Raw genomic sequence first — 12,873 nt, forward strand, 5'->3', positions numbered from 1 at the left:
AGCACTGCTGTGTCTGATCCACTCAGACCAGCACAATACACTAACATACCTCCACCATGTCAGTGTCACTGCAGTGCTGAGAATAATCTACCACCCAAATAATACCTACTCTCTGGTGGTCCTGTGGGCATCCTTACCATTGAAGAACGGAGTGATAAAGTATACAAAGAAACAGATGGACTACAGTCTGTAACTGTAGAACTACAGAGTGCTCCTATGTGGTAAGTGCAGCTGAGTCCATGACAGCAGAGTGAATTTTCTCTGCAACAGGCTTTGTGGTCCCCAGAAAGAGAAGTCAGCTTTGACGAAACCATGTCAAGATGCACATTTCTCAGAACAAAAAGGTGTAATATCTTATAAGGCTCAGAAAACTATTAAATGCCACTGTAGAGTTACAGGAAAACTGCATATTTTTGTGCATTATTACTTAAGTAGGCTGTGCTTGCTTAAATTGATCTCTCTGGGGCTGTGAAGTAAAGTAAACCAAAATTATTGCACACATATGTATTTGACAGTAGGTTTTAATTATCTGGTAATGCAGTACTATTTTTTGTGTTTATGTATTTGGCTACAAAATTAGCCAGTTAGACGGAGAGCCCATCTCTGTGGGATAGCTAGCTAAGCTGTTTTTCTCTCATTCTCCTGAGTGCAGCGCAACAACAAACATGCCTGGTTATTTGCCTAATGCAAATTTTAACACAGTGAAATTTTGTGTGCAGAAAATGTTACAGTAAGTTGAATTTGTCTTGTTTCTATATCCCTGAACTGAAGCCATGCAACCATACAGACTGAGCTTTACAGCACATGTGAAAGTATACATTAAATGAAGACAATGTATGAAATGTGATGTTCATTAAAAAGAATAGATTAATAAGGTTAATAAGTTCTAACAGAGATTTCACACTAATGTTTCTGTTCCAGAACAGAGAAGGTCAATATCCAGTTTCCGTTTGGTTCAGTTCGGAGCCCTGATTTAAACTCTAGCAAATGTATTCATTAATCAATGCATTTGAAAATCATCCCAGAAGTTTTTTGTCTGGATAAACGCACATTATTTTTTTATGCTGGTTTCATGGACTTATGGAGTGACTGCAATGTGCCAGACTAAAATTTGTTTAGGGTAATAAAAGAAGGAAGAATGAAGTAGGGAGAAAAACTAAAGCGAGGGCTGGTGCAGGCCAAAATCTGTTTAAGGTGGCAGATAGACTTTGTGAAATGTGAAATTTGGACCCGAGCTCATCAAATATTTGAGAAATGATGTCTGAACTTGCTCAAACCCAGCAAAACCCACAGTAAATAGCCAGGTCCCATCGGGTTTGGAGAATTATTACTAGCTCTACTCCCTCATGCATTCTAGGGTCTTTTTTTCTCTTTGCTAGATATTAGTGTCTCACGCCAGAGGCAGCTCTTGTAAGACATTCTTCATTTTTTTATTAATTGAGTGTCAGAGTGTCAGTGATGCTGGCCAGGCGTGACAGACACGCGGAAAGTATAGGCCTGTGGGTGCCCTATCCTTGACCCTATCTCTCCCTCTCCCTCTCTCTCTCTCATTCTCGCTCTTTCTATAAGCTCATATATACTTCTTGAACTCTAGCCTACACTTAAGACATTATGCCCTGCAGCGTTAGAATCCATGTCATTTTGCGTTTTTGAACACCATCCACCATATGCGATAAGTTTAGTGGTACAGTGTAGGCTTTAGAAGCCGAGACAGACTGAGGGCTAGAATATGACATGCTAATGAATTCAAAATGCAATCCGCCCGGACAGCTCTTTAGGCTATTGTAAGCCTGCTGAAACAGGGCTAGCTCTAATTACAGAGCTGAAGTCCTGTGGGCTTCGCAAGCGAGGGCTCATAGAGGGCGAAATGCAGACCGAACAGCAATACAACCCAAACATAGACACGTACACACACACACACATAAACACACACACACACACACACACATACACACACACACACACACACACACACACATACACATACACAAGGCTTCATCACTTCCCCTCTTGGCCCCTTGGGCAGTGGTTCGTAGTGGCACACAACCCAAAATTGATTCTTTATAGAGTGCTCTGGGGGTGAATGGAGTGTTTACAATAACATTTCCTTGCCTGAGGTGCTAGGGGACATAGTGGGGAGGGAAAGAGGGCAGAACATGAAAGATGGAGGGGGAGATGCATAGAAGAATGAGGAAGAGTGGAAGGAGGGGTAGAAATTGAAGGAGCAGGAAGAGAGAGAAGGCGGCACCTTTATATGGAAACATTAGATTTATGGCACCATCAACTCTAGTCTGTGTTTATGTGCATGTTGGAGTTTGCATGCTTATGAAGGAGGAGAGTGGTGGTGCATTCTTAAAGATAAAGGTTCTTTGCTTGAAAACCTTCAGTGTACATTATACAGCCATTCTTTTTTAAAACTTTAAAAAGGTCATTTCATTCTTGTCATCGTGCTCTTTAAAGAACCGTCCACTGAAATGTCCTTTATGGAACCCAAAGTTATTCTTCTATGGCAAAGAACCCTTTTTCACAGCTTTATTTTTAAGTGCAGAGTGTAGAATAAAAGGTAGAATGTTTTCTCATTCCTATATGTATGCATAGTTGAAGAGGAGAAGAGGAAAGAGTAGAGAAGAGACCGGAGAGAGAGGTGCGCGTTCTCTCAGAGCTGATGGCCAAAGTGACCTTGGATTTATGGCCGCTCTGGCAGCACTGCAGGCTGAATATTTACGAGCCTCCCGGTGCTCCTGGCTCTGTGTAATGGTGCAGGTTGGCTGCCCAGGGGCTGCGTCTGCACCATGAGGAGCCGCAGGGGGAAAATAAAACGCTAAACATGGCATACGTGATGGCTGCTCTAAACAAGGATGCTGGTTAACCACAGACAAATGAAGAGGCATAGAGCGAAGTTATTGCCACTGTGAACAGATGTGGGGTCTTAAAATTTATGACTAATTTTATTATAAGGGAGATGTATAATGTGAATCTAATCTAGCTTTGTGCCTGCAGGGAGAGAACAGTGAAATCTCTTGCACAGGTTTTCTTAAATGTGATTATTCCTGGAGTAAGGAGACCTTGGAGAATCTTCGTTTTTAGCTGAGTCTAGTTCTGGTTCTATATGTATTAAGGTTCTCAAGATTAAAGGTGCTGATCTCAGATCTGTTTGTGTGTGCAGATCTCAGTGAAAATGCTCAAGAGCAATGCCTTTTTTCTATTAGACATTTACTTTTGGAGAATATACACTGAGCTGCCAGTATTTTAAATTCAACCTTGTACCTATATTCATTTAATCAGGTACACCATCCATATAGGTGCACTTTGTAGGCTTACAACTAATTGTATCCCATCTGTTGCTGCACAGTTTGTCTGCCACCTTCTGTCACCGCCCATCAATGGAAAGGGACCACTATAAGACCCCCCTAGACCAGGTATTATTTTGTCGGTGGACCACTCTCAGCACAGCTTTGCTGGGTTTTTTAAACACTGTAAACTTACTGGCCACCAAATTTGATGCACTTTGTTGGCACAGAGTTAGAGACTGTAGGGCATCTTTTCCCATGCACAATTTGTGTTAATCCCCTAGAACTTCATTAGTGCCATTGTTGGGCTATTGTTGGTCACAGGGCCATTGTTGGTTGGGTATTTTTGGTGGTCTATTCTTAAGCAGTGACACTGAGGTGTTTAAAATGCCAGCAGTGCCAGAATTTTATTTTCATTTTAGTCCAAAACTTTGGCTTTTTTTTTTTGACATGAGAGGTTACATCAGTCTTGTATCGCCAGCCTGTGCTATGCATACTGGTTGCATTTAGCTGTTTCGTTCCTGGTAGGTAAACCCTGTTTCTGCTAAAAATAGCCCTGTCATCACTGAGCACTCTCATTCATCCATTCAACACAGCGGTGCTTTACTTCAGCAATGAGCAGCATCATCCAGCAGAGCATGTAATGGCTATCTCCAAGCTCACAGATGAACAGCCATGATTCCGACATTCACTGCAAAAACACACTCATTCCCACACTCATTCTGTAAATGACCTGGTAGCTCTGGAATAAATGTAGTTTGTGCAATGATTTTTACAGATGCTTGCTAACTATACTCACATCTAAAGCTGTTTTCATTTTGTGCTTGTGAAGGTCAGTGAAATGTATTTTAAAAAGTCTTTTGCTTAATTAAACATTTTTTTTACATTTTGTTCTGCAGCCAGTCGGCAGGTAGTACATGGCAGACAGTAGCGGATCTGGTGAGGCTTGAAAAGCACACAGTGAGTGGACTCTCCCCCAACACCATCTACCTGTTCATTGTCCGAGCTGTCAATGCCTACGGCCTGAGTGACCCCAGCCCAATCTCAGAGCCAGTACGCACACAAGGTATGTATCAGGGGATTTCACACTGTTTTCACTGTAGATTCATATAATAGATGCAGTGAGTTGTACCTTTATTAATTTGATGAATGTGGATTACTTTAAAAGAATGAAATGCACAACTACAGTTATTTAACACAAACAAAAAGAATCTATCAAGGGATCAGTGTTTCAGCCAGGTAGGATTTTTTTGCACTCAAACTGTGAACTAAAGGGGTTGTTTAACTCATGAATTAATGAACAGCATAAGTTGCTGTTGCATTTTATATAAAGGTAAAACGTCTATACAAGCTGACCATAGACATATTTTATTGAATGGAAATATTTGGTGTAATTGAATTACTTTAGGATATGGATATTCTAATGTCTTACTGTTTACATTTAGATGTGAGTCCTACAGGACAGGGGGTGGACCATAGGCAGGTGCAGCGCGAGTTGGGCGAAGTGGCCGTGGAACTGCAACAGCCTGTGCTGCTGACTGCATCCAGTGTACAGCTTACATGGACTGTGAGTACTGAGTCTGACCACATACACCCTCTGAATTCACAGCATAAAAATACTCTCACACAAGTTGGGCTGGGGTTAGATTTCATTTAAATTCATTTTCATTTGGGAAGTTACCCAACACAGTGTTTTTAACTTGGAAAACTTTCTTTGCAGTGACCAGTTACAGCAAGAGTAGGGTTTAAAATGATAAGGCTTAAAAACATGTTTTACATTATGCATACCTTTCAAGTTAGGTTCAGGTACAAATGAATTAGAATAAGAGCTGCACACTTTACCATTCAGGCAGTGCAGCCTGACTATTACAAGGTCAGTACACACTGAGCAGGATCATATTATAATTATTACACCAAGTGTCCTCCCTGATGAGCCTCTGTGTCTCTCCTTTTCTCTCGCTCTCTCACAGGTTGACCGCCAGTCCCAGTACATTCAGGGCTATCGGCTGCTATACCGGCAGGTGGGGGGTTCCTGGCTCCAACAGGATGTTAAGGCAGCCCCTGAGCGCAGCACTGTCCTCAACAACCTGCTGAAAGGCACAGAGTACGAGGTCAAAATCAGACCGTATTTTAATGAGTTCCAGGGCATGGACAGCCGTCCACTGACCCTCCGAACACCTGAAGAGGGTGAGACTCCTCTTTGCAATTACTTATTAAAAGTACCTTTAATATTAGGTGAGACAATTTAGTGGAGGTTATTTTGGAATAGGTCCTTAAATCAAGACTCGTCATATAATAGCTTATGTCAAAGGCACTGAAATCAAAATTAATCCAGTGAATTTCTCTCACATTACTGGCAAACTTAAGCACACCTACTGCTTTTATGATTTTTTTAAATTGTTTGTTATTCTCTCTCTTGCCAGTCCCCAGTGCACCTCCTCAGGCTGTTACTGTGTCAACAGTCAAACCCAGCAACAGCTCCAGTATCAGTGTTTCATGGCAGCCTCCCCCTGCTGAGATGCAAAATGGAGTCATCCAAGAGTATAAGGTAAGAGGATTGGCCATTCAGGTAGAAAATTGAATGGAGCAGCCCAACAGATTTCTATCTGAGGGACACGAAGCACCGTACTGTATTCAGTCAAATTTAAACTGGTACAGGATTTACAATCAAGGAGAAAAAAGTCATTCTCAGATAAGTAAATGAATGATGAAAGAATACAAACCCATGGAAAATTTAATAACACTTAATTTAAAGACTACCGAGATTTTTCATAATATGTACATAAGTGTTGAATAAGGTACTTATGAACAGCTCATGTCCTTAATTGAAAGATGACATGAGAGGTCAAAGTGAGGAATTTTTTCATACTTTAATTATGTAATCTTGCATTATGTCATCTTGTGAATACTGACATAAGCATTTTATAAATCCTCAAGTATTGCATTTAAAATACAGTTTCAGTGTTATGAATATGTTATGAAGTACCTATGCAGGTAGCTTGCAAATAAAATGATACCAGATTAAAGCTATAGTCAGAAATGCTGCATAAGCATTACTTAATTGAACAATATAATGGTACATTTTAATACTCTGGTCTTCTAGCTCTGTTGCATGAGTGCTGTGAGCTTGTAGTTATTTGGAGAGATTATTGACCAGTTTACTGTGTCCTCAGATCTGGTGCTTGGGGAATGACTCACAGACACGCTACCACATTAACCAGACAGTGGATGGGAATGTGCTATCCACTCTGGTGAAGGGCCTTCTGCCTGGTGTGCTCTACCATGTGGAGGTGGCAGCAGTGACCAGCGCTGGAGTGGGCACACATAGCCAGCCAGTCTCTGTGATCATCAGTGAGTGCAAACTGAAAAATGACACGCTTCATTTTATATATACTTTTCTCTGATATGTATGTTATGTATGGTAGCTATCCTGTGTTATTGTTATTTTTTTAGGATAAGTAAAAAATGTGATGTTCATACCATGTTAATGGCAGCTACTCATTTTAAATCATGTAAAAAAGTGAAAAATGACAGATGTGGATTTCTGGGTTATAATGGTAATGATAATATGTGACAATGACTATGATAATATATTCCATAACTCAAATTACATATATGAATTTATATATACCCCAAAAGTAAGAACTTACAGAGGAATTCTGTTTGCCAACTCACACAGCCTCTATCAGTTAGCCGTTACTGATGGCATTGCAAACATTATTATCTGTGTTCTTTATAAATAGATTTGTTGGTTTTGGCCCATTAAGTGTTGATGTGTAAAAATAACACGTAGCTTAAATGCCAGCACAGTCTTTGATAAGACAAGTGTGGAATATTTTTTTACTCCATTTTAGGCTATCTTTCTGACTCCCTCTCCCTCTCGCCCTCTATCAGAGATGCCAGCAGAGCAGCCTGCAGTACCGAGTGGGGGCGGTGACTCGGATCAAAATGTAAGTCTTGCAGAGCAGATCACAGACGTAGTAAAGCAGCCCGCCTTCATCGCAGGCATTGGCGGGGCATGCTGGGTAATCCTCATGGGCTTCAGTGTGTGGATATACTGCCGACGCAAGAAGAGAAAGGAGCTGAGCCACTACACTGCTTCGTTCGCATACACACCTGCAGGTAGGAGAACACGCACATACACACAAAAAACATTAACATGTTTATAACCTATATAGAATAGCTGGATAACCTAATGAATGCATTGCCATCTCCTCCTTTCTCCAACAGTTGGCTTTCCTCATGGGGAAGGCTCAGGACTAAATGGAAGGTTTGTACCTTGGTACACAGTTAAATCTGTTAGTATGCAGAAAATTGATTTCTGGATCTTGTAAAACCTCCCTATGTTTTCAGGCCAGGTGTGTTGGGCTCTAACATGGGGAACTACCCCTGGCTGGCAGATTCCTGGCCCACTACAAATCTTGTTCATAATGCCAAAGATTCAGTCAACTGCTGTACCTCCAAACATGACACAGCAGAGAGATATTACAATGGTAAGAAATGGTACATGTATTTGGAGATGCATTCCAAGGAATGTCAATCATGAAACTGAAAGGCCAAGGCATATGATCACACCTTTTCATTCATTAACTCTTTAATCCCTCAGGGGTCATATGTTGACCCTTCAATTCCTCATTCTCAATACTTCATAACTTTCGTTTCTTGGTAGTCTTAGTACTCAATCAAATTACACAGAAAATGAAAGACATTTATCCATGTTCTCTCAATTTGTATTGCATTGTCCAAAAACTAATCATTTTTCCTTATAAACTAGCCCCTAGACCCTAATTATGCCAACATAATATATATTGCGCATTCACATGAGCCAGTGATGTTCAGACTTTCTCTTTTTAAAAGACACCATGATCATCTCAACATCACAACAGCAGAAATACACAAAACACTCCAACATTCATAAGATACAGGCATGAGGAATGAAAGCCTGGACCTACTTGCAGGTCCTGGCTATTAAAGGTGTAAACTTAAACTTACCATGACTCTTTGCTTTAAAGTTCTTTGATGTATTTTCATCTTTTGATGTACTTGAATTCATCTCTATTTTTTTACTCCTTCGCTCTCTCAGAGGCTGGAATCTCCAACTACTTGAACCAGACAGAGAAATATAGCACTGGTTCCAATGAAGGCCCCATCTACAGTACCATCGACCCCACTGCTGAAGACCTGCGCAGCTTCTCAGCACAGTACTCTCAGCACACTACACCCTATGCCAGTACTCCTATCATGCCTTTCACTAACCAGGCACCCTGCAGCCCTGAGCAGGATGGTGGCCACTGGATAAACCAACCAGGAACCTCCAACGTGCAGTACGCCCAGCCGGACCGCTCCAAATCAGATACTGGTACAGATTATGAAACTGTGAATGCAGCTTTACCTTGTTTCAATGATGTTTTCCTTTAGACCTCGTTATTCTAATGTGCTGAGTGTAGTTTATTAATTAGTCCTGATGTGCCAAGCTTGCAAATACTCCATCATTTCTGATCTTCATGTTTACTAAAGACTCCGTTGTTTCCCTAGTTTACTCACAATGACTATCCTCCCTATAGCCAAGCAGTCAAAGCAGAAGTCAATGGGAAAGGCAGTGAAGACTCCTTCACTGAACTGGATGGAGCCATTGCCACCTCCACCTCCCTCTGGAGAGTTAGAACACTGTTCAGATGAGGACGATGATGAACATATAGAGGACATAGGGTAAGAGCAACCTGGTATCCATTGACATTCACAGACATTATAGGCTTGTTCCCTATAGCTCGTGTGGTGGTCAACACAGCCTGTTTTTCATAAATCTGTTTCACAGATGTCTCTACTCAAAAAAAATTGTTGTATGAACTTGATTTAATTATGCCACACATTTTTAATCAACATTTGTGAACTTTATTACCTTACTATTAAATGCAGCAGCAATTAATGTCAACATATTTCAGTTTGTAACTCAACAAACCCTTTGATTCAAGTTTGAGAGTAGTTTTGAACTGAATTACATGTCAGTAGGGATTCTCATTGAAAATTCTTTTTAGCCTTTGGCTAAGCTTGAACTGTGTGCTTAGAGTTTAGAAGTCTTTTCCAAGTGGAATGAGATGCACGTACTATCCTTGAGTTCTTATATTACTTCTGTAGAAGGCTTAGCCTAATATAAATGAAACTGAATACTCTTACTTTTTATGAAGAAAAAAGAGTCCTTGCATGTTTTATTTCTTTTTAGTTTATTCATATTAATGTAAAATGAACCTGCACATACTATACATTTGTTAAAAAAGGGTTAAGACATGGCAGATTTGCTAATCTGAGATACATAGAGTATATTCAGCTTGTGACCAGCATTCTATGTTTAAATGAATTAAAAGTAAAGTACTTTTTACTTTTATGTACTTGAGTTTGTCAATAGTGGTTTACTTTCACTCAGGTATATATTTGCCATTATGCTTCCACTTTTAATGTACCCATATTTTCACTTAAGTATGGTTTCTTTGTATTTCCACCGGTGCTGATTTTTGAATATGATGCTTATGGAACTATAGTCATTAGATTATCGACTGGCTGAAAACTTACAAAAGCACAGCCTCTAATATCCTGCAGTTGCCACAGAAAGTCTGAATGTTCCATGCTTATTCCAGGAACAGTTGCTCCATTAGCTGTGCTGCCGGTGTCCACTATTGGCCCCGACAGGGTTCTCTGTCGTGGAAAACAAAGTTAACAACATGCTGGCCAGTGCTCTGTTCTCTTGTGAGACGTGTGGGTTTCTGCCTGTCTGGGCTGAATGTTCCTGTTCTTTCCTCCCTCTATATCACATTACTCTCTCGTTAGCGTGCGGAGGGGTTAGCGTTAGCCGCTGAGTGGCCTGACCGCAGGCATTATGCGTGTGTGCACGGGTGGTGACAGGTTGACATACTTATCGCTCTCTGATGCCACTTCACCTGAATGGCTGCCCAAAGGGTCCGCAGAGGAGGCAAGGCACATTAACCGCGGCCGTTAACCAGGCCTGACTCTAAGAGCACACTGCAGAGATGAGGGAGCCTGATAGTGCTGATGCAGCCTCTCTCTCTTGCTCTTTTTTTTCGTTTTTCAGCAGGCTAGCAGTAATGATATTAGCCAGCAGCAGGTACAGCCCCTCTCATGTTCCTCCCTCCAAGCAGAATAGGATCATTCACTGCGTTAGCACGCACAGCCACCCAGCCAAACTCGATTTCCATTACTAGCCTACAGTAAAGTCCTCCAATTTGCGATGAACTTGAGGATAACAGGGTTGACCTTTGCAAGAGCCCTGTAGTCCCTTTAGAGGAATATGGGTCTGATTATTGAATTACAACCAAGGCTTTGCTCATTCCTTTCGTTTGGACCTGCTAACCTTATAACTGTGCCATAGCAGTTCAGCAACATAGTTCAAATACTTGTCACATCACCAAAGCAAACTCCTCTCTCGAAGTGGGTATAAGGTATCAAAGATCCATTCAGTGGTATGTAAACGCCTTGGGGTTCAGACCTGAGTGTCACTCAGAAGGACTCAGTATTAAGTCATCATCATTCCTCTCTGACATGGACGGCCCCTGTTGAAGACCAAAACCCCATAGTTAGCCAGGGGCCAGGCAGGCACATATGCCTGTGTTACAGTAGAAATCGATACACTAGCCAGTAGTTCAACTGAGCCACTGATTACTGGAATGAGCGATCAAAAAGAATGTGCTATGATTGATTCTGCTTTAGCTACAGACTTTTAACCCTTGGGGGAAAAAGAAGAGTTTAGTTCAGAGGTGTGAAATAAACATTATTCACTTTTTTCATATTCTTTTCATATACTCTAAGGGCTCAGAGAATACTTCAATTCCTAGTTCTCATAAATACATAAATGACAGAAAATTCATTTTATTATTTATGGTACTTGCTGACTTATTAATCTTAAGATTAATAAGTGAATAATAAGCCTCCAGTTTAATAAATCTTAGGGCTAATAAGTGAATAATAAGTTTGCAGTTTAAGGAGGATATTATTGGTAGCATTCCACAGGGCTTAGTATCCTCCAGTAGTACACCAATGTGTCCTTTCCTGTGAATGCTACATTTTGTAGCATTCACGTCTACAATCCTTCATTCCTTCAGTCCAGGTATAGAAACGAAGCTGCAAAAACAAAGCCTAGATTGCTTTTTGATTGCATGTGATCATTACAGAGGACATTTACATGTATCAGTGTTAAAGACACACTTAGAAAATAGCTTGTTTAATTTTAAGGGTTAAAGAAAGTTGTAAAATTGAATGTAAAATTTGAATTTAGGATATGGGCCCCATATGTATCATTTATACAATCATTTAAAAGTGTTAAATGAAAATCTGTTGTTGCTACCCTCCAAAAAGGCTCAAAAATGTGAGGATAAGTGAACTACAGTGTGTGTTATTACAGTGACACTAATTTTCTGCTACACTCCCTCTCTCCCTCCATACACAGCACTGATGAGGAGGACTGGTGTCCTCCACTGCCAGAAAGGACCTGTCTCATAGACGGAATGGCAGAGGATGGACCGTGTCCACCTCCCAGAGGAGATGCGTCGTCCCCTGCCACCTCCTACAGCCATCAATCCACAGCCACTCTCACACCCTCACCCAGAGAGGAGGCCCGCCACTGCCAGGACATCCCACGCCTCCAACACCTCGAGCAGCCTCATCCTGGACGGTAAGATCCCTTACAACATCAGAAGATTATTAGCAGACATGAGTTCATTAGATGTTTAATGGATCTTAGAAAATGAAGAGCTCTAAGATCCAGTTGAGTCTCGTTCATAATATACTCTACACACACATATGGCCACACACATCAGCTGAATTCTGTATGTTTAATTAGAAATTGTGTTGTTCATTGAATAATCTTTATGTTAAGCGACAGCCACAGCCTACTGTTTGACAGCATTCTTTGGTGAAAGAACTGTTTATTGCGAGTATTACTATTTATTGAATATTGGTATTTTGTACAATGTTGGAATGGGTTTCAAAAAACAGTGAGCAGCTTTGCATTGCATTGCCCAACAACACCCCTTAATTGTGATAAATTTATTGTAACATTAACACTAAGCTCATCTTTTTAAAGCTTTGCATACAACAGCGCTTTATTTTCTTATTAGCTGAATAGGAAATAAAATGCTACATTAGAATTAGGTTTATGGGCTTCCTGAGTGGTGCAACTCTATGTGCTGACCCCATTGTCTAGCCCTCACTCTCCCGGTTTGGTAGGGGGATAGGAGCAGACCGAGCTAGTGGGTGGAATTGGCTGTGACTAAACTTGGGAGAAAGCCAATAAAGTGTAGTAAAGAGTAAAGTGAGGTTTCTCTTACCATGTTGAGAACTGAGACAGTTTGAGAACTGAATAACACAAGTAAATATAGCCCATTGTCCTGTTTTGCTCTGTGCATATAATGTTTCACTGTAACAAAACTTGCAAACATTTCACACTTGAATCATTTTATTATAGTGGGACTGTATTTGATATGGCAATGTTTAGCTCCCCTGTGTGTTTTTTATAAAAATATCATCACACCAGCAGGATGTGGGTGATGTAGATGAGGCAGATTTTTCTTACTCC

At 40.8% G+C, this 12,873-nt stretch overlaps 1 protein-coding gene across 2 annotated transcripts in view; it reads left to right on the forward strand.

The window, feature by feature from the left end:
* robo3 (roundabout, axon guidance receptor, homolog 3 (Drosophila)) overlaps nucleotides 1-12,873 on the forward strand; it is an 83,730-nt gene that overhangs the window by 65,172 nt on the left and 5,685 nt on the right. For both annotated transcript variants that reach the window (XM_036594958.1, XM_036594959.1), the window contains 11 exons: nucleotides 4,190-4,356; nucleotides 4,736-4,857; nucleotides 5,261-5,477; nucleotides 5,714-5,838; nucleotides 6,464-6,641; nucleotides 7,185-7,412; nucleotides 7,521-7,560; nucleotides 7,644-7,783; nucleotides 8,374-8,649; nucleotides 8,855-8,999; nucleotides 11,746-11,970. In XM_036594958.1, coding sequence (XP_036450851.1) covers nucleotides 4,190-4,356; nucleotides 4,736-4,857; nucleotides 5,261-5,477; nucleotides 5,714-5,838; nucleotides 6,464-6,641; nucleotides 7,185-7,412; nucleotides 7,521-7,560; nucleotides 7,644-7,783; nucleotides 8,374-8,649; nucleotides 8,855-8,999; nucleotides 11,746-11,970 — 1,863 coding nt within the window. The remainder of the gene's footprint in view (nucleotides 1-4,189; nucleotides 4,357-4,735; nucleotides 4,858-5,260; nucleotides 5,478-5,713; nucleotides 5,839-6,463; nucleotides 6,642-7,184; nucleotides 7,413-7,520; nucleotides 7,561-7,643; nucleotides 7,784-8,373; nucleotides 8,650-8,854; nucleotides 9,000-11,745; nucleotides 11,971-12,873) is intronic.

This window comes from Colossoma macropomum, unplaced genomic scaffold (genome assembly GCF_904425465.1).
Source record: "Colossoma macropomum unplaced genomic scaffold, Colossoma_macropomum, whole genome shotgun sequence".
In the NCBI taxonomy this organism is placed as follows: domain Eukaryota; kingdom Metazoa; phylum Chordata; class Actinopteri; order Characiformes; family Serrasalmidae; genus Colossoma; species Colossoma macropomum.